The sequence below is a fragment of the Rhincodon typus genome, chromosome 31 (assembly GCF_021869965.1).
Source record: "Rhincodon typus isolate 14 chromosome 31, sRhiTyp1.1, whole genome shotgun sequence".
NCBI classification, from domain to species: Eukaryota; Metazoa; Chordata; class Chondrichthyes; order Orectolobiformes; family Rhincodontidae; genus Rhincodon; species Rhincodon typus.
In genome coordinates, this window is record NC_063362.1 from 9,319,929 (window position 1) to 9,340,121 (window position 20,193).

The 20,193-nt window shown below is 38.8% G+C and overlaps 1 protein-coding gene across 1 annotated transcript in view; it reads left to right on the top strand.

Annotated features, from left to right (window-relative positions):
* Window positions 1-20,193, top strand: part of ptpn11b (protein tyrosine phosphatase non-receptor type 11b) — a 57,712-nt gene that overhangs the window by 24,855 nt on the left and 12,664 nt on the right. The window contains exons 3-11 of the mRNA XM_048614869.1: window positions 529-721; window positions 2,963-3,079; window positions 5,343-5,456; window positions 6,752-6,848; window positions 7,366-7,445; window positions 11,703-11,846; window positions 14,755-14,886; window positions 16,625-16,779; window positions 18,279-18,346. Coding sequence (XP_048470826.1) covers window positions 529-721; window positions 2,963-3,079; window positions 5,343-5,456; window positions 6,752-6,848; window positions 7,366-7,445; window positions 11,703-11,846; window positions 14,755-14,886; window positions 16,625-16,779; window positions 18,279-18,346 — 1,100 coding nt within the window. The remainder of the gene's footprint in view (window positions 1-528; window positions 722-2,962; window positions 3,080-5,342; window positions 5,457-6,751; window positions 6,849-7,365; window positions 7,446-11,702; window positions 11,847-14,754; window positions 14,887-16,624; window positions 16,780-18,278; window positions 18,347-20,193) is intronic.

Below are 20,193 nucleotides of genomic sequence, written 5' to 3' on the forward strand. Positions count from 1 at the left end.
CCAGCTCTACACCTTGGTATCCAATATTCTCCAACATCTGCAGTTCCTACTGTCTCTGAAACAACCATTAACTATTTGTTTATTGTCTTGAACAAATTCTTATTATTCCCAATCAAGTCAGTAAACAATGAATAATAAATATGGTGTAGAATAATTTTTCAACCATCCTGTCCTTATGCTGTACTCATGTTTCAGGATGCCTTTTCTAAAAGAAACTTTTTTAGAACTTGGTTCCTACAACATTAAGGGGCAGATTACTCAAAACATAGGTTTGTGATCATCAGTAGCTTTTTAAAATTACTTTCAAACATTTTTGGATGCTACCAGGATCTATTGTCAGAGGTGGCACTAATGATGCTTAATTTGCTAAAGTGACTTTTTTTTTTAATTACTTTTCCAGGGTAAAAATGTGCCTGTGAAGAAAGAATTTCCACATTAGTTTTGTGCAATATCTGTATTCACAAGTAATTTGATAGTGAATGGAAAAGGTGCAGGAAGCCTCTTGCAGTAACAATATTGTGTTTTCAGGTGGTATCATGGACATCTATCGGGTAAAGATGCTGAAAAACTCCTGACAGACAAAGGAAAACCTGGAAGTTTCCTGGTGCGTGAAAGTCTCAGTAAACCAGGAGATTTTGTTCTATCAGTGCTGACTAATGAAGAAAAATTTGAAAATGGAGACCGTAAACCAAGAGTAACACATGTAATGATTCGGAATCAGGTGGGCTGATCAGACTGTTCACGTTTTTAAAACAATATTTTAGAGATTTTAAACTTGTTATTTTTAAAGCTAATAAAAAGTGCTTTGAAATTTAAATTTTGTTTCAAGCTAAAGATTATCTGACAGTTGGAGTGTAATATTTACTTGTGTAAGATTCAACACCATGATTGCAGCAAAGCAAATACTCCATGCAGATTAAAAACACAGCATAAGTCAGGATTTTTCAAGGGTGCTGTTATTCCTCTATTTGTCATTGTACTACCCAACCTGAAAAGATTTATGCTGAGTTAGTTTATCTGAATAAGGAGTAAAGAAAATTCAATGGGGTAGTCACTGCTGACAGCAACTCTGACATTCGGTGAAAAGTGTGTGTAAATTCCTGTTAATAGATTGCTTCAAGCTTTAATGTCCCTGTTATACAGTAGATCAGTGACTTTTTTTGTGTTCTCACAAGTAGAATAATCATTCAGGTACTACATTGCTGATCTCTGGCACCCAAAGATAAATATCAATCAATAGCCTGCCCCTTTTGAAATAAGGAATGAAAACAGGCCAAGAACTCATCTCTCAAAATACAAAAATGTTCTAAAGGTATTCCCTTAGTTATTTTACCTCTGTTTATCTGCTCCAGCATTTAGCAGCAAAATTGAATATATACAGTGATGCATTAAGGAATATTTTCGTAACTTCTTGGTGGGAAAGAGAGATGAGTACAGTGAGAGTGAATGAGCATTTTCTCAGAAATGTAGATTACTATGAAGGCACAATTCAATTAATGCAAATATTAGTCATTATAGTTACTATGAGAGAGTTTGCAGAATAATACTTATGCTGTAATATAATCAAGACTTTCTGAAGGTCACGATGATAAAGTCTGAAACTATGAGAATAAGCTTCCGAGCAGTTAATGTATTTTTGTTTTCAATGATTGTGTTTTACTATCCATCCCGCAATTGTTATAATATACAGAAATTATAAACTCTGAGCTATTCCCCCGATTCAATCAATAAAAAATTTGAATATCACTTATGTTTCAGTCACATAGCTCAACTGCTGACACAACTGCTGATAGTATTGATGTTTTGTCAAACAAAGCATTGAAACCTGTAAACGAGATTGGTGGTAGGTGAATGAAGGGATTTGTGAACTGAGTAGTGTGTGAAGCTACTGAAAACGACAAATGCTGGAGATCACAGCAAGTCAGATAGCATCCATGGAGAGACAGCAAACTAACATTTCAAGCTAAGATAACTAGGTGTAGAGATGGATGAACACAACAGGTCAGGCAGCATCAGAGGAGCAGGAAAGCTAACGTTTCGGGTCTGGACCCTTCTTCAGAAGTGGGGGAGGGGAAGGGGATTCTGAAATAAATAGGGACAGAGGGGGAGGCAGATGGAAGATGGATAAAGGAGAAGATGGGTGGAGAGGAGACACAGGTCAAAGAGGCGGGGACGGAGCCAGTAAAGGTGAGTGTAGGTGGGGAGTTAGGGTGGGGGCTGGTCAGTCAAGGAGGCGGGGATGAGGCTGGTAGCTAGGAGGGTGGGGGTGGGGGTTGAGGTGGGAGGAGTGGATAGGTGGGAGAAAGGACGGACAGGTTAGGGAGGCAGGGACGAGCTGGGCTGGTTTTGGGATGCGGTCGGGGGCGGGGAGATTTTGAAGCTTGTGAAGTCCACAGTGATACCATTGGGCTGCAGGGTTCCCAAGCGGAATATGAGGTGCTGTCCCTGCAACCTTTGGGTGGCATCGTTATGGCGCTGGAGGAGGCCCAGAATGGACATGTCGTCCAAGGAGTGAGAGGGGGAGTTGAAGTGGTTCGCGACTGGGAGGTGCAGTCGTTTGTCGCGAACTGAGCGTAGGTGTTCCACAAAGCGGTCTCTAAGCCTCCACTTGGTTTCCCCAATGTAGAGGAGGCCACATGGGGAACAGCAGATACAGTATACCACATTAGCAGATGTGCAGGTGAACATCTGTTTGATGTGGAAGGTTTTCTTGGGGCCTGGGATGGGGGATATTTGTTTTCAGTACAATTCCACCAATTGCAGTAATTTGCTGCTACAGTGTGTGAAGCTAGTTGTTCATTTATAAGCATGCAGCATTTAAGATTACAAAGTCATTTTCAATTTGCAGTAAGCTGCTCAAAATCTCAGATTAAGTGGATATTAGGCTCTAAACCTGTAAGCACATAATTTGTAACATGGTGTATCTATGCATTTTAATCAATACATTTTTGGATCAATCCAGGACGGGAAGTATGATGTTGGTGGAGGTGAAAGATTTGACACGCTTACAGACCTAGTGGAACACTACAAAAAAAACCCAATGGTAGAAGTTACTGGAATTGTCGTTCACCTTAAACAGGTATAGTATTTTCTCTTCTAATGGGTAAGTTTATTTTTGGGTCATTTTACAGAATGCTAACTTGCTTCTGATTTAAGCACGAACAGGGAATTTGGCAAATGCACTGTCAAAGTTTACTAGAACCTGGGTTGAGGTTTCTTTTGTATTATTTTTATTATTAATTTGATGTGTTCCTACATGTGTTATCATAAAATCATTGGTATAGCACAGAAGAAAACTTGTGCCTGTGGTTGCATTTTAGTAGAGCCATTCAGCTAGTTCTGTTCCGTCATTCATTTCCAGTAAATGTTTTCACACTCAAAGCCAATTGATTGTACTCCCATCCACCTTTTCAGGCACATATTTCAAATGGTAGCAACCTGCTGTTTTTTAAGAAAAGAAATTTCGTCGTGTCAATTTTGGTTCTTTTGCCCCTAATCTGTGTCCTTTTGTTGTCAAGTTTGCTACTGGAATCAGTTTCTTATTTACACTGTCACAACCATTCATGATTTTTAACACCTGTATCAGATCCTCTTGACCTTCTCTACACTAATAAGAGCCAACCTAAACTTCTCCCTGTTATCACTATCTCCCAACTCTTTGATTCTTGACCCACTACAGTAAATTTGTTCTGCCTTACACTTTGCCATCCAACCTAAAGCTGAGTGTCCAGAATTGGACAGAATACTTCAGCTAAGACTTAGCCAGTGTTCTTATGTGGGTTTTCTGTGATATGTTTGTTTTTTGTTTTTGCATCTTCTTTTACCTTGAGACCCATAGAATCCCTGCAGTGTGGAAGTAGGCCACTCGGCCCATCGTGTCCACACCGACCTGCCGAGGAGCAGCTCCTCAGACCCACTCCTACACCCTGTACCTGGAATCCTGCATTACCCACCTACCCTGCACACCCCTAGACACTATGGGCAATTTAGCATGGCCAATCCACCTAACCTGCACATCTTTGGACTGTGGGAAGAAACCTGGAGGAAACCCATGCAGACGGTCGCCCAAGGCTGGAATCGGACCTGGGCGCTGTGAGGCAGTAATGTTAATCACTGAGCCACCCTGCCGCCCCAACGGTTTTATAAAGCGGTTAATAAAGCCAAGGATCACCTATTTAAGAACCTTGTCAACTTGTCACCTTCAAAGATTTATGTTAATACACCTTCAGGTCTCTGATTTTGCACTTGTTTAAAATTGCATTGTTTAGTTTGTGTTAATACCTTTCATCGTTGCTGCCAAATATATCCCTTCACCTTTCTGTGTTCTATTTTATCTGCCTATTTCACTACACTGTCTTCTGTTCCCCTGAAAATTGTTCTTTAAACTTTAACTATTGATATCAATCTTTTAATCCTTTAAGATTTTCCAAAAAATGTACTCTAACTTTTTTCCTTTATCATTCTTTTTATATCAGTTAAAAATTAGTTTCCTGGAATTGTTATTCATTATAAATGTGACTGGTTCCCTGGCTGCAAGTTGAATTAAAAGTTCCAGTTGTTTGTAACAGCTGAAAAAGTAAGACACCTAATACTGTTTTCAAAAATTTACCAATCAAATACATTGAAAGAGTGACATTGTATGGAATCTTCTCTTCACTGGAGGTGGTGAGGAAGGAAAATAATTGAGTGAGTTGGCCCTAAAGTGATAGTCCTCCTCTTTCTCGCCACCTGAACACTGCATGGGCAAGAAAGTCCATAGTGGAATTTTTTTGATCTGCCAGTAATTAAGGCCCTGAAGTGATCAATTAACAGACAGTTATGGGCTTCAACTTTCTTACCTGACTTGCTGGCAGATGAGAAAAGTGATTGATTACTTGCATGGATACCCAGGGCAATCCACCTGCTGGATTGGAAAGGGGACCTTCAATTGCCCTAATCTGGAGGCAGTGAGTCACAGATGGCGTTGGTCTCTCTGAGTATAGTATTTTCTCCTAATCTGTGCTAAAGAAGAACAACAGGGAAACGTTGTCTCACAGTATCTATAGTTTAAAAGGAAATATTTGCAAATTCCAACATAGCACTCACGAAAAGTTGGTGTACATTCCTGCTCAATTCTGGCACAGTACAGATGCTAACTTCAGAGATTAATGATTTAGTTCATCAAAAATGCTTGGCCAAGAATTGAATTTCTCCTCAAAAGTAAGATAAGGAACCTGTTTTAACTGTTAGCTGTTTTAACGCTAATCATTGGATTTTATGGTGTATTTGAATTTAACTGTTTGTCAACTATTCAGTTGAATTAACTGGAAAAAAGTCATTTCAGTACAACATTTTTTGTACAGCCATTCAATGCTACACGAATAAATGCTGCAAACATAGAGAATCGAGTCAAGGAACTCAATAAAACAGCAGATAACACTGAAAAGGCCAAGCAAGGCTTTTGGGAAGAGTTTGAGGTAAGGAGAGTGATAATGTTTTATTTAATACACTGAATAGGACTCCTGAAGTTGATGTAGGAACACATGAAATAAAAGCTAGAATAGACCATTTGGAACTTCATACCCACTGTTTAACAAGATCATAGTTGATTTACCTCAAGTAGACATTTCTGCCATATCCCTTTCACATCTTCGTACCTAAAACATACCACCCTCTGCTGTAAATATACAACTCCACAACTGAGTGTACATAGCTGTCTGGGAAAACATAAGTGTCTGACCTGCACGTATAACCTCTTAGAGATTTCTCTTAGAGATATACAGCATAGGAACAGGCCGTTTAGCCCACCATGTTTATGCTGACTGACCAACACCAAACTACACTAATCCCATTTACCTGCACTTGGTCCATAGCTGACTGTGCCCTGGCATTTTAAGTACTCATCCAGATGCTGCTTAAATGTTACGAGAGTACCTGTCTCTATCACCCTCTTGGGCAGCGCATTCCATATTTCTACCACCCACTGCGTGGAAAAGAAATCTTTCCTCCGGACCTAACCACCCCCATCACAAGAAAACATTTTTTTTAAATAGTTAGTTTGATTTTTGTCTCTTTGTCAACTTATTTAATTCCCTATCTTATTTTATCCCTCCATATATTTTAATGCTTCTTGCGATTTAAATTGCAAGAGATTGATGTTTATGCCCCAATAGACTCAGACTTCGTTATTAACATCATGCCCCCCCCCAACCTAACAGAGAGGCCATAGATCCTCTAATGTGTATCTAACATTTTACCAACGCATTCGTGTTGATATGCATGACCTGAATATCTTGTCTTGAACTGTTATAGAGACAAATGGAAAAATATTCAAAATCAGCTGCTTTGTAAGACTTGTCCTTGACCACTTGATAAAATTGCATACTAAAATTGACTGCAGCATCTTTTTTTCAACAAGCTATGATTTTTTTTTTCAATATTGCTGTAGTATCTGAATTTCTTTTATTTCATAACACAGATGTAGGAATTATTGCCCACAGCAGCAGATCGGCCCTCTGCTAAAAGGTCACAGCAGAAACGGCAAAGGAAAATGACATTTGTTTCAATATCTCAAGTAAAATGTGGCCAATCCATTTATTATTTGGTTGTAATTAAATGGTTATCTGCATATTACAAATTAAAATAACTAAATTTCTGTGCATTGTAATAAATATTATCCTCTTTAAATCTCCCCATCAAAAGAAGGTCTAACCTTAATTAAAAGAGGTTGCCTTTAAACGTATGATGTATCTTTTGAATTATTCTTCAACAGCTTCTTCAGCAACAAGAATATAAACTACTCTATAGCAGAAAGGAAGGACAAAGAATAGAAAACAAAAGCAAGAACAGATACAAAAATATCTTACCATGTAAGTGGGCTTCACTCCTAGGTTTGTATCAGCATTCTCATTCTCCGTGAGCAATAGGAAAGAAACATTCAAGAAAGCCTTAATTCAATAGGAAAATAGATATGATCATCATCAAACGCACAAGCATGCTGTTTAAAATTGATGTTACATGTCTAGTCAAGAATGACCATTGCTGGTTTAATTTTAATTTTAAAATTATACCCAACTGGCAGTTAAATGTGGAGATTCAGGTAATGCTTCCAAATTTAATTATTGTCTGGCAACAGCAACTGCAACAAATGTTTCGGTGAACATAGTTGCAATGCAGTGTTTTCCAAGAGCTTGCATGATTTTATTGTGCCTCTACAAGCACAGTATTCAGATGTATAACACATTTACTCTCATCATAGTATGTGTAATTCTGCGAATGTAAGTTTGTCATCACAGACACAGGAAATCCTATAAAAAGTCATTACCAGTATGGTGTAGGTTGAAGTACCTTGTACTAGTGATGTTAATTGTTCCATTTTTCTTGTAGTTGATAATACCAGAGTTACACTGAAGGAAGTGGATGAAACCATATTAGGATCTGATTATATCAATGCTAATAATATCACAGTAAGTATCTAAAATTTTTCAAAATGGTTTGAATTGATTTCATTCTCCTTTTGAAATTTAAGGATCTATTTGCTGACATCAATGCATCATGCCTATTTTTGCACACGTACACTATATTAAGAAGGTTATTGGTCATTAAAAATAGTCAGTGTCAAGTGGACTGGCTGGAGGCCATCCTTGGTTCTGTGGGACTTCATTACAAGTTCCTAGGCCTCAAGCTCTCCCTTTTATTCTTTTCAGAACATAGGGCTGCACCGTCATTAGAGAGAGAGAGAGAGAGAGAGAGAGACGAAAGTCACCACACTTCAGGCGAGGGGAGAGGTTGAGAAGGAGAAACCTTCACGGTAACCTCAGCCAGTGTGGGAATTGAGCCCATGCTGTTGGCTTTGCTTTGCTTCACAAACTAGCCATCCAGCCAACTGAGCTGACCATGCCAGTCCTCACCCCTCCCCTCGTGTGCTCCCTGCATTACAATCAGCTGGCACAAATTAATTACTCATCATCATACCCTCCCATGTTTTCAGGGGCAATCTAGTTTAGCCATTACCTTTTAACTAAAGGCTGCCTCTCCCCTGTCAATACAAAGGGCTGAGGAGAGAAATCCTATTGTGAGATTTCAAGCAATTCCAAATTGCCTGGATCAAAGATATATCTATTTGATCCTAATGTTATCTACTATTAAACATCCTAATTGATCCAGTAGCCCATTTTGGACATGTGCTGTAAACAAACCAAGCCAGCAGCTTTTTAGTGTGCAAATATGCTCCTCAAGGCAAATGGAGTGCAGATGGATTTTGTGCCCAGGGACTCTACCAGTGTGGAGCCACTGGTAAAACTCTCAGCTTAGTTGTGTTCCCACAAGAACAGAAAGCTACTCTAATCTCCTGGGCATTGGTTTGAGCAACCAGAGAGAAAATCGGGAAATAGAGATTGTGTGTGTATCTCACCTTTGATTTGCACGTGCCTGCAAATTTTAACTGTTTGCAGTAGTCTCTCGGGTGGTGGAGCCCCGACGCTAAGGGTGTGACTGATTCTGACACCAAACCTTTCACACCCTGAGTTCGTATCTCTCAAAAGACCGAGTTGCAGAATCGGCAATTCTTGAGAAAACGACTGCGTTTTCAGTTAGTCATGGGCTATGCTTTGTTTTTATATCTATTCAAATGGTGTTGCCTGTAACTGCAATGACAACATTTTAGCATAGATACTACTTTCAGTCTTCAAATACATTCCAGGCTAACAGTAAATAAATAATTTTACAGTTGTTTCATGCCCCACCTTCCTTGAAAAACTGTTTTCCTAGTAAATTAAGGATTTGCAGTAAGTACCCATTAGCAGGCAAATGTAGTTTATTTTAATGTGATGCAGCATAGAACAGTTACATCTTGGATTATTCTTGCTGGGAAATTACTACATTTGTAACAGTTAATGGCTTGATGACCATATCATTAATGTAATGCTGATAGTAAATAACTGTTGTTATAGTAAATAGCTGTTGTTAAACCTGTTGCAAGCTTGCGAAATTTAGTCTTTGTGTGTCTAACAAATAAATCTTTACTGTTTAACGATAGTATAATGTGATATGGTTTGCTTTTTTCATTGGTGTAGCTCATAAATAGAACCATAGAAATGATGTAGCACAGAAGGGGGGCATTCGGCCCATCTTGTTCATGCCAACAGAGTGACACCCAAATACCTTTTCTAATCCCATCTCCTGCACATGATGCAAGTCTTGCAACTTACAGCACTGAAGGTGCTGATCCAGGTATTTTTTTAAAAAGAATTTAGGGTCTCTGCCTCCACCACCAACTCACAGCGAATTCCAAGTACCCACCAATCTGTGGTTTTTTTTTAAAAAAAGCTTTTCCTCACATCCCCTCTAATCCTTTTGCAACTTAGCTTGAATCTATGACCTCTAGTTCTTGAACACTCTGACAAGGGAAACAGTTCTTCCTGTCTATCTATCTCTACTGCTCACAATTTTTTGTGTACCTCAAATATAGTTCTCTGTTCTAAGGAAAACATCCCTAGTCTCCCCAAAGTTACAATTCTCCAGTCCTGGCCATATTCTAATTAATCTTCTCTGCACTCTCTCCAGAGCAGTTCCTGTAATGTGGTGCCCAGAACTACACACAACTCCCAGTTGTGGCCTCACATTCCATATCCTTCTTTACAAACTTATCTACCTGCACTGTTATCTTTAGTGACCTGTATTTGCAAGCCAAGATCTCTCATTTCATCTACCCCTGTCAGTATATTCCCATTTGTGTATTCCCTTTTATTGTTTGACCTCCGTAAACGTATTACCTCTCGCGTATCAGAATTGAACTCCATCTGCTACTTTCCTGCCCACTCCACCAACCCATTATCATTTTGGAGCTTATAACTGTTCTCTAAACTATCTACTACACAGCCAGTTTTTGTCACCGGCAAATTTTCCAATTGTGCCGCTCCCACGTTCATGTCCAAATTGTTAATGTGTGAAACCAATAGCAGATGTCCCAAAACAAAGCCTTGTGGAACACCACTTGATACAGCTTTCCATTCGCAAGGGCAGCCATCAACCATTACCCTTTGTTTCCTGTTACTCAGCCAACTTTGGATCCAATTCAACACATTACCCTGTAGCCTGTGGGCTTTTACTTTTTTGACCAGTCTGCCATGTGGAACCTTGTCAGATGCCTTACTATAATCCATATAGATAACATCCACTGCACCATCTTTGATCCTCCTTGTCACTTCCTCAAAGAATTCAATCCAAATTTGTAAGGCATGACAAACAAAGGCTTAATTAAGCCATGCTGACTATCCCTGACTAGTCTATGCCTTTCTAAGTGACAGTTTATCTGATCTCTCGGGATTGATCCTAGCAATTTGCCTACCACCAAGCTATGACTAACTGGCTTATAATTGTTTAGCAATTCCTTTATACTTTTATAAACAACAGAACCACATTTGCATTCCACCAGTCCTCCTGCACCTTACTTGTGTCTAGTGAAGATTGGAAAATAATCCTCGGAGCCTCTGTTATTCCCTGCCTGACCTCCTTCAACATCCTAGGGAACAATCATTCACCCCTGGCAACTTATTCACTTTCAAGGATTCCAACTCTGAAAAACTCCTCTCTTGTTACGATTATTTTGTCCAATATTTCATGCTGCTCCTCTTGGATTACTATGTCTACATCATCCTTTTCCTTTGCGAATATGGAGACAAAAAATTCATTTAAAATTCTTCCCGTATCCTCTGCATCTTCACACAACTTCCCTTCTTCACCTCCTAAGTGCCATTTTTTCCTTAACTATCCCTTTTATTTTACAAATATATAAAGAGAAATGTCCTGTAAGCTCACTTCTTCTTGTGTTTACTGTACATTTTGTTTTTATTAATTGGGTAGTGATGTAGGGTGGAGTGGGTAGTTGTTTCATGGAACAGAAAGTCCTAAATGTTCTTGCTGCCCAGGGCCCCAGAATTCTTCTTTTTTTATCTGGTATTTCTGCATAATTATCTAGAGGCGACATTTCTGATAACATCAGATGAGGTGAGAGTGATTTGCCCTTGACATCAATTCTGCATTTGCTGAGAATGCTATTAAGGAGCTCTAGCAAAACTAGAGTCGGTGGGAATTGAGGATTAAGTTTCTGTTGGTTGTGCTGGGTATGACTCCAAAGGAAAATAAGGTCAATCATCTGGACTCCTGGGCATCATTTGAAGGATGGTAGTGTCCCAGGCCCAACCATCAAAGCCCACATCCCCTGAATGTTTAAAAAGCTGTGACACTGGAAAGTGTGGGCCAGTAGAGACCAGTTATTTACCCACACCATTTCCAAGAGACCCATTTCAAAGGCAGACATATTAGAAATTGCTTATTTTTTGATCTCCAGTTGATAATATTAATAAAAGATTTTTTGTTTTAAAATCAGTGAATGTTAAACGAAATCATCATAGGTTTTAAAAAAATTCTTTTGGAGGCTTTAGAAATTTCGAGCAGGTGTTGGAAATTTACTCACTCAATTGCAAGTATACAATTTGATTGTTACTAAATGGTAAATGATAGTAAATGCAATTTAAGCAAAAATACAAGGAACGGTGTTAACCAGTTTCTGATTTTACAGGTCATGACCGAGTTGTTAGTTTAAACAATCCTCTTTTGTTTATTAGCCTTGATAATCACTGAAGCATCTTATTTAGACTCGGATAAAATAGAAAAATTGTACGTTGTAACAATAGTTTTCTTTATTCCACATGAAATTGAAGAATGGAAAAATTGGAGATGATTCCAAAAACTACATTGCAACACAAGGCTGTCTTCAGAATACAATCAATGATTTTTGGAAGATGATTTATCAGGAAAACACACACGTCATTGTCATGACAACCAAAGAAGTAGAAAGAGGAAGGGTGAGTAAAATCTTACCTGTGGATAAAATATTTACAGCTAAAATTAGCAACATTTTTTATTAAAAATATTCTTTTAAAAATAATTGACTAAAAGGACAAGATTTTATTGAAGATTTGTAGAATGTACACATGCTTAGCCCACATCAGAGGATAGAATTAGACTTGGGCTCTGAGTGTCTTGAGAATTAAATATTCTGCTGACTATCATTATCAAGCTCACATGTAAGTAATTTTTTAAAGCATCTCTACCTGTATCAGAGCTAGCCATCATACTTATCTCTGCCCTGCTTCTCAACAGCATTTTTTTTTTAAAGAAAGTGAAACAAATCAAAAGATGGTGATGGATATGTAAGAGTACAGCATGTTGTACAAAACAGCAAAAACCAATAGGCCAGTGCCAACCCCAGTGAAACCAGCAGGGTAAGATGTCCCGTTACATCAGTCATCTCATTTGTACAACCATAACAGTGCACATGCTGTTTGATGTGCATCTTAGAAATTCATACCTCCTTCATGCTTGAGTACTTCAACAGACCACTATCTTGGGTTGAGGAGATGACCAGTTTTCCTCTGTGCCACCACTGTACATCCTACCACAACCTCCTTTCCCTCAAGATCCCATACACGTTACCATTCTAAGACTCATTCACAAGGGGCCAATATCAACATCTTTTGAAAATGTTGCTCCGTTTGAAGAGTTAGTACCAGTTTTCTCAAACTATATTTGCTGCCTTTGGGTCCACTCATGTCTGCAAGTATTCTTTTAACATATTATTTTACAAAAGCAATCGTTTGCACGTTTATAGCACAGTTTAATACCTTGAAAATTTGTTGACTTAAACGTAGAGCTTAAAGCTTGTGTGCCAATTGTATGAATTCAACTGGTCATATTCTGTTGAAGCCACAGGAGTTTCTTTAAAAAAAACTTGTGCAAAGTACTGAGATTCAGACATCATAAATAATTGCAAAGAATTAATATTTGAGAAACATTCCTTTCTAAGCAGTTGCTCAAATAGGCCAAATATCCTTAATGATCTATCAGTATGGTTTGCTACACCACCTGGGTATCTCTTCACCAAATATCAATGTTGAAATGAAGATAGGTACATTTTATAAAGGAATGCATGTGTCGTGGAAATGCATTGCCAACTGCAGGGCAGTATAATCTCAGGAGTCAGTCTGCACATGTACATCCTGTGTTTTTTAATAGCTTGACTAAGTTTTCATTCCAAGAGATGTAAACTGCTGATATGCTCGAGTTTCATTCAGTGTTTTAGCCTGTCACTTTGCCCCAGAAGTATAACACCGTTGCAGAGTCCCCTTAAAGTTATAAATCGAATTTGTTTGTAAATGAGTGTGCTTTTTTGTTGGCTTTTAAGTTGCTTTGGTTTAGTTTGGTGTATTTTGCCTATATTTTCTACGGAACATTGGCAATGTTCTCTGGTTTTTCACCTCTGATTTTTCACCTCTGATAGTTTGAGGTGTACAGTACCGGTTAAAGCAATTTTTTTGCTAAATGAATGAACGATTTAATATTTATTATGAAATATTACTTAAAAAAATTAATTACCAAACAATTTGATGTAAGCAGCCAATTCTTAAAATGAACATTTCTTTTGGTATGAATAAAGGAATCTTGGCTGAAATTTCATGTTGGCATTGCGAGTCTCTCCTTTCGGCTAGAGACCTGACAGAAAGCTTGAATTGCCTCCGCTGGGGAAGATCCACTGAAGTTAAGTGCCCATTAGGCATTTCATTGGACAATGTCTGGTCTTCGCCAGGAGTCATGATGCCAATATGGAAACCCAGCCCTCGAGAGCTGCTGATCTTTATTGCCTAGGCACAGTAGTTGCTATCAGTAATGCACACACAGAGGCCTATGATCAATGAAGGACATAAACCACATTTGAGCAAGGCCAGGATGTAAGTTGCATAGAGAATTCATTACCTTGAAGGGAGGGGATCTGAAGAAAAGGTGGGGGTTGACTTTCAGTTGACTACCATTCTCAAGGCTGGTTCATCCGATCGGAGACGGAGTGCCTTGTGCAAGGCGTTTCTAACTTCTCTAGCCTACCCCTCCTCCAACCCCTACTGAAAAGAAAACAGAACCTCTCCCTGATTCTGAAAAACAATCTTGAAAAACAATCACACGTCACTGCTTGAATATCAGCAGGAAAGTTATCAACAGGTTTTCACACCCTAGACTTAATGGCGTAGAGGTGGGAAGGAGGCAGGGTGCCCAACCTTCACCTCAATCTCTTCCTGCCTCCGAATATTAAATATCTCCCATTCTTTCATTATCTTTGTGTTGTCAAGGATTTAGTTTTGAAACTCAGCCATCTTCTACACTGGGATGATTCTGCCATTAAAGGTGAAAGTTGCCATTATGTTGAATTTCTAAATAATTAACTTTTTCATCTGTGTCAGATGATGTCAGTCATAAGTATACTGCTTCACATATCAATCACAGCTTTATCATTTCAGTATTGGAAGATATCTGTGTCTGTGATCTTGTCATGGTGAAAGGAATATTCATTTCATATGTAATTGGCTTTTCAGCCTTCTGATTACATTACTATGGAAGATAAGGAGTCACTGGACTCGCAAGGTTAACTCTGCTTTCTCTCCACATATACTGCCAGACCTGAATTTCTCCAGCAATTTCTGCTTTTGCTTTAGATCTTCAGCATCCACAGTTCCTTGTTTTATTATGTTGGAATGAAATTAATATTGAGAAATATGAAATCCACACCACTGGGATCATCAGATCATTGTGGATAACTTTTTTTCTTCTATATGGGCAGCAATCACTGTCGGGTCATCGTTGACTGAAACTTTGGCATATGAATGTTTGTGCTGAACTACATGCTCGGAAATTGAGTAATTGTTTGTTTTCTGTTTGTTCCAGAATAAATGTTATCGTTATTGGCCAGATTTAGAAACAACAAAACTGTATGGTACAATTTCTGTGCGAAATCTGAAAGAACGCCTGGCGCAAGATTACATTGTCCGTGAACTGGAGGTTATACAAACAGCCCGGGTAACCATACCTTGATCAGAAATGTTAATTTACATACTGACTTGTTTCCTTATCCCACAGAGAATATAGAGAATGATGAGTAGTGATAGGAGAATTACAGATGCTGTAATCTAGTTAAGATTATTTCATGGGGTACTGAGGCTGTGTTAGAAAGCCGAAGGTGCCACAGTTCAGATCTAACATTAAATGGTGGTACAGTAGCTCAGTGGTTAGCACTGCAGCCTCACAGCACCAGGGACCCAGGTTCGATTCTAGCCTCAGGCGATGGTCTGTGAGGAGTTTGCACGTTTTCCCCATGTCTGTTTTGGGTTTCCTCTGGGTGCTCCGGTTTCCTCTGGGTGCTCCAGTTTCCTCCCACAGTCCAAAGATATGCAGGTTAGGTGGATTGGCCATGCTAAATTGCCCATAGTGCCCAGGGATGTACAGGCTAGGTGGGTTACCCATGGGAAATGCAGGGTTACAAGGATAGGGTAGAGGTGGAGGTCTTCGGAGGGTCAGACATGATTTGATGGGCTGAATGGCCTACTGCCACACTGTAGGGATTCAGTTCTATTCTATAAAATCCAAGGCCCTGTCAAATCTGTTCGGTTGATTGCAAAAGATTCTCCAATACCATTTACAGAAGAGCAAGTCGTTCTCCCTTTTAGTGGGCCAACAGTTATCATTCAGTTAGCACCTCCAAAAACTAATTCCATTCCATTCGGTTTGTCAAACCTTGTCAACAAAATTGCTGTCTGTATTACTCATGTAAAAATAGTGACTACATTTCAGAAGTAATTCATCATCTGGGAAGTACTTCATGTCAAACAGCTTTAAAAAAGAAAGCTGATGCTGTAGGTTTTTGGAGGACAGTGATCAGAAGCTCCAACTAAACCTCCTCCCTATTCTCCTGTCCTGCAAAAATTGAGACTATGTCAGTTTATTTATAGAACTTTTTATACCAGCTAGTGAATTACGGCAAGAAAAACATTTGGAGTATATTGTACGGATTTGAATTTGGTGCTGCTTGGAGTAGGATTTTTGTTAATTTGTGACTTTTGTGTTCTGGAGGAATATTGGGGCACATCACAGATAATGCAGAGTTACGTGTTAGTTACTTTCCAATTTCCACAGTACCACTGGTCCAGTAAATTTTTTTTAAGATGACCTTGTGGACTGTTCGGGGGCAAGAATCTAGTACTTACCAAAGCCACCTACACAGTTATATTGTTTTGGCAAAGGAGGACAGCTTGTACAGGTGAAAAATAACATTAGATCATAGATGAAGTAAAAGAAAAGAATAACAACAAGGATTAAAATATTATTATTGGAGGAAGGAAGTATTTGTTATTATTGTTACTATTGTTACTGTTACATATATTCATTATATTGTGATTGCCTAGATCTAAACTGCTAGCTGTGAAATAACACTTCTTTTTGCGTTTGATCACAAAAGTGAAACAAATGGAATTGCAGTGATGCCAAACCTCAAAAACCCAGAATTCATTTAAGAATCACTTTCAGAACCTGATAATTCCCCCAAACAATTTTATTTAATAATCATTAATTCCTGATGAGATTTACTGAGCAGTTTTCTTAGGGAAAAATTGAATTGGCATACAGACTTCGCTGTTTTTCTTGTTGCTAATAGTGCAGAATTATTGTCTGGAAATATGTAACAATTGCTAAAACCCATGTTGCGACTCTTCAGAGAATTAAAAAGGAGCTGACTAGCATTTTATAATTTTATTTCACACAGAAGGAAGCTCCTAGACACACCTGGCACTATCAGTATCTCAGCTGGCCAGATCACGGAGTGCCCAATGAACCAGGAGGAGTACTGAGTTTCCTGGACCAAGTAAATCGGACACAGCAAAGCATTCCAGATACTGGCCCTATTGTAGTGCACTGCAGGTACTTGGATAATTTCAGGCCTGAGTTCAGATCTCTGTACGCCGGCCACGATACACTGTCCCTCCTGAAATCGGAACCTGTAAGGGTTTTGAGGCTAAAAGACGATTCAGTAACTGGTCGAAAACTGAACCACTATTCCATTCGCTGTATCATTACATTGGGAATCAACTAGTTGTGTATCTTTGGCTAGATCTTGTTGATAGTTTCTTTTATTTACGATAGTGCTTAATTAACCTTTTCAGTAGAGTAGCTAGCCAAGTATGGTGTGTGTGATAGTTTTATTGAATTGGCGATTGCATTTTTTTGACTGGCATATGGGGCATTTGTATGTCTGGTTATCCACTTGAAAGTCAAATCTAACCTTTCAATAACTAACTATTCTTTCTTGACTGTATAAGGAAATTTATAAGCAAGAAAATAAACTGTTAAGAACCTAAAAAGAGATGTCCATAAAAATTGTTCATGAAAAATCGAAGGTTTAATTTATGCTACTCTCAAAAAGGTGCTCAGGTCAGTTTTTGGGCCTTGTTAGATCATATTAATGATGTAGATCCTTGTATCTCCAAGAGCAGCTTGTTGGGAAAGTGCAAATTTACTTTGGACTGGCTTGAGTGATACTCTGGAGTCAGTCTAATGAAGTATTCCACTTTTCACTATGAATTTCCTTCACTCCAGATCTAGATGCAGAATGGGTCAAATTCAAAGATCAGAATTCCTGTTAGGAGGAGGTGCATTAAACAGCCATTTTGTGAATGTAGGCCAATTGGAGATCCAGGTCTAGATGGTCACCTACTTTTCCAAAGAAAAAGAATCTATTTTTTTGGGCTTTTTAAAGGAAATAAAATGGAGGCGTGTAAGTTGTTTATTTTTCTGGAGTGGACTCAGCATTACCTTCCCCCAAGGAGTTTTCTCACCTCTGGAACAAGGCTGGTGCCATAATGGGCTCCAGGTGTTATGGCACCTGTCAGAGGCATTCATGTTTAATGACCTTCCTCTGACCTACATACTCTGGGTTGAACAACGGGAAAATTCCTGGCATGGGTTTAACTGGCTGTAGGCTTTCCAAGTCTTAGTCTAGATACTTAATAGAAAAACAATCTTCTTTTTAAATTTGAAATTTAGAATATGGGCAAACCACAACAGTTCAAATATGCAAGAACTGATTAACTGTTTTGATGGTGAAGAGGTTCCTTACAGAGCTCTGAGCCCCTCTGTTGATGCGACTGGATTTACGACACCAAAACTGCTCACATTTGAGACAAGACTCAAAATGGATAGAATCCTGTAAGACTTGGGTTTCTTTTCCCCTTGGACCATATGGTTCAGAAATATCCTTTTTTGACCCCTGGAATTTTGTGTTCCTTGTAGTTCATTATCAATCTTAAGGCAGTCTGCACTCTCCACACTCATTTCTCAATGCTAGAACTCCAATCAAAGCTGCTCGAATGTTAATCTCCATATAACCTACTTTCCTACTAACACCATTTTTCCTCCTCCAGTGCTGGAATTGGAAGAACAGGAACCATAATTGTTATAGATATGTTGGTAGCTGACATTAACAGACAAGGTAAGAAACAGTCAAGCCAGATAAAAATAAGATTAATAAGCAGGATATTGAGTCATTTACACTCCAGTTAGGTTTTGAACTCTTCGTTATGCATGAAAGAAAGTACGTAATTGTCTCTCATAATGTTCAATGTTTGCAAGTAACCATTTTTCTCAAGTGTTATTACTGTTCATCATCTTTGCTTCCTTTCCTTTTCTGAAGACATCAATTCGGATTTGATGTATGTTTGTCTATGATAATTGGGGCAAAACTAACCTAACCGTGATATTATGTCACTAAATTCTTGGTGACACCCTAGCAACCACCATCTTGATAGGGTCTTTGGATTGATACCTGATATGTGGGTATTATAATAATAATACTATCTCAGTTGTAATTTTTGATATAAATGGACCCAGCAGGTACCACCTATGTTTTGTTCATTTTAGATTGGATTGAACAACCAAACTGATGGACCAAATAAGGTTTTTCAAAATATTGCCACCTTTTCTTGCTACAGGTTTGCGACACCTAGTCCCAGAAAAATACTTCAGGAAGCTGCTCGTTCATTGTATAACCTCCTCTGCCCTAGATCAGGACTGTCAACTCCACTTTGTCAAGCGTAGTTTACCAAGTCAAATTAAATGAGGTCTGGGTCTCAAAATGCCTCCCATCTCATTCAGTAATGACAGCTGTATGCAGTAGCACTCTAAACACCAACTCATTTGTGCAAAGTGTTAAAACTAACTCCATTTATTCTTATTTGTGTATATTTGTGACATTTTTTTCCTGGTTAGTTGTCCTAGCGCCTATTACTCCAGTTTTAATCTTGACACTAATAATGATATTCAAGCAAAGTAAACATCAGGGAAATCCGTGTGAATTTTCTTCCTGAATTTGAGTCTGTATTTAGCACCCTTGTCATTGACTCTGAGACCGCTAACACTCAAATCTGAAATCTGTCTGATTCAACTGCCCATTAACCTGATGGAGATTCACTCATTTTTAGCTTGAAATTCAATTTAGGCAAGAAAATTCTCTCTGCTAAAACAGAGAAAGAACAGTTTCACTTCATGTGTCCATATAGGCAATATCATTGTGGTTCTTATCAATTTTACTGTTCACACCTTGCAACGTTTCTGAACCTCTGCAAAGTAAATAACCAGAGAGATAACAGGTGCACTGCAATCATTCATTGACCATTTGGATGTTAATAGGCTAGAGAAAGGATTTCTGCTCATCACTGATAGGAATTCCCACCTCCGAACCGCTGGCCCAATCAGAGGTTAGATGCTCCAGTAACACGAATGGGGCCAGTAGCTGGTGCAGATTCTTCATTCAGACGTGAAGAGGTGAGCGCCAATGGATCAGCACTTTAAGTGTTTGGGAGTCAATGGGGTGTGCTCAGTGAGGAGTGTGATAGTTAGGGTTTGATAGGTTGTAGGGGACAGACAACCTGTGAAGCAGGAACATTCAAGGAAGCCAGTCAAGGAGAGACTACCCCCTGCCATGACAACCGCTAGAAGGAAACTGGCAAGATAAGGCCCTCGAGTGGACATTGGCTTAATTTACACCCTAGTGAGCTGGCCACCTAAAATTACCTGTCGATAGTATAATTACAGTTAGACAGCAGCAGGAGGAGAGAATTAAATCCAGCCGATTTTGTTTCATTCACCTTCTCTCTGCTGCACACCTCTTGGGATACTTCCGTTTGAGGTGAAATGTGTCACATCTGAATACATGGTAGATTTTAAAACTATCTGACCAATTGCGTTGCTTCCATTCAAGTGTGAAATTCATCTTTACTAGTGTTTAATTTTTGATATTACACATTATTTTTCCATCTGTCTTGCCCTTCATCTTCCATC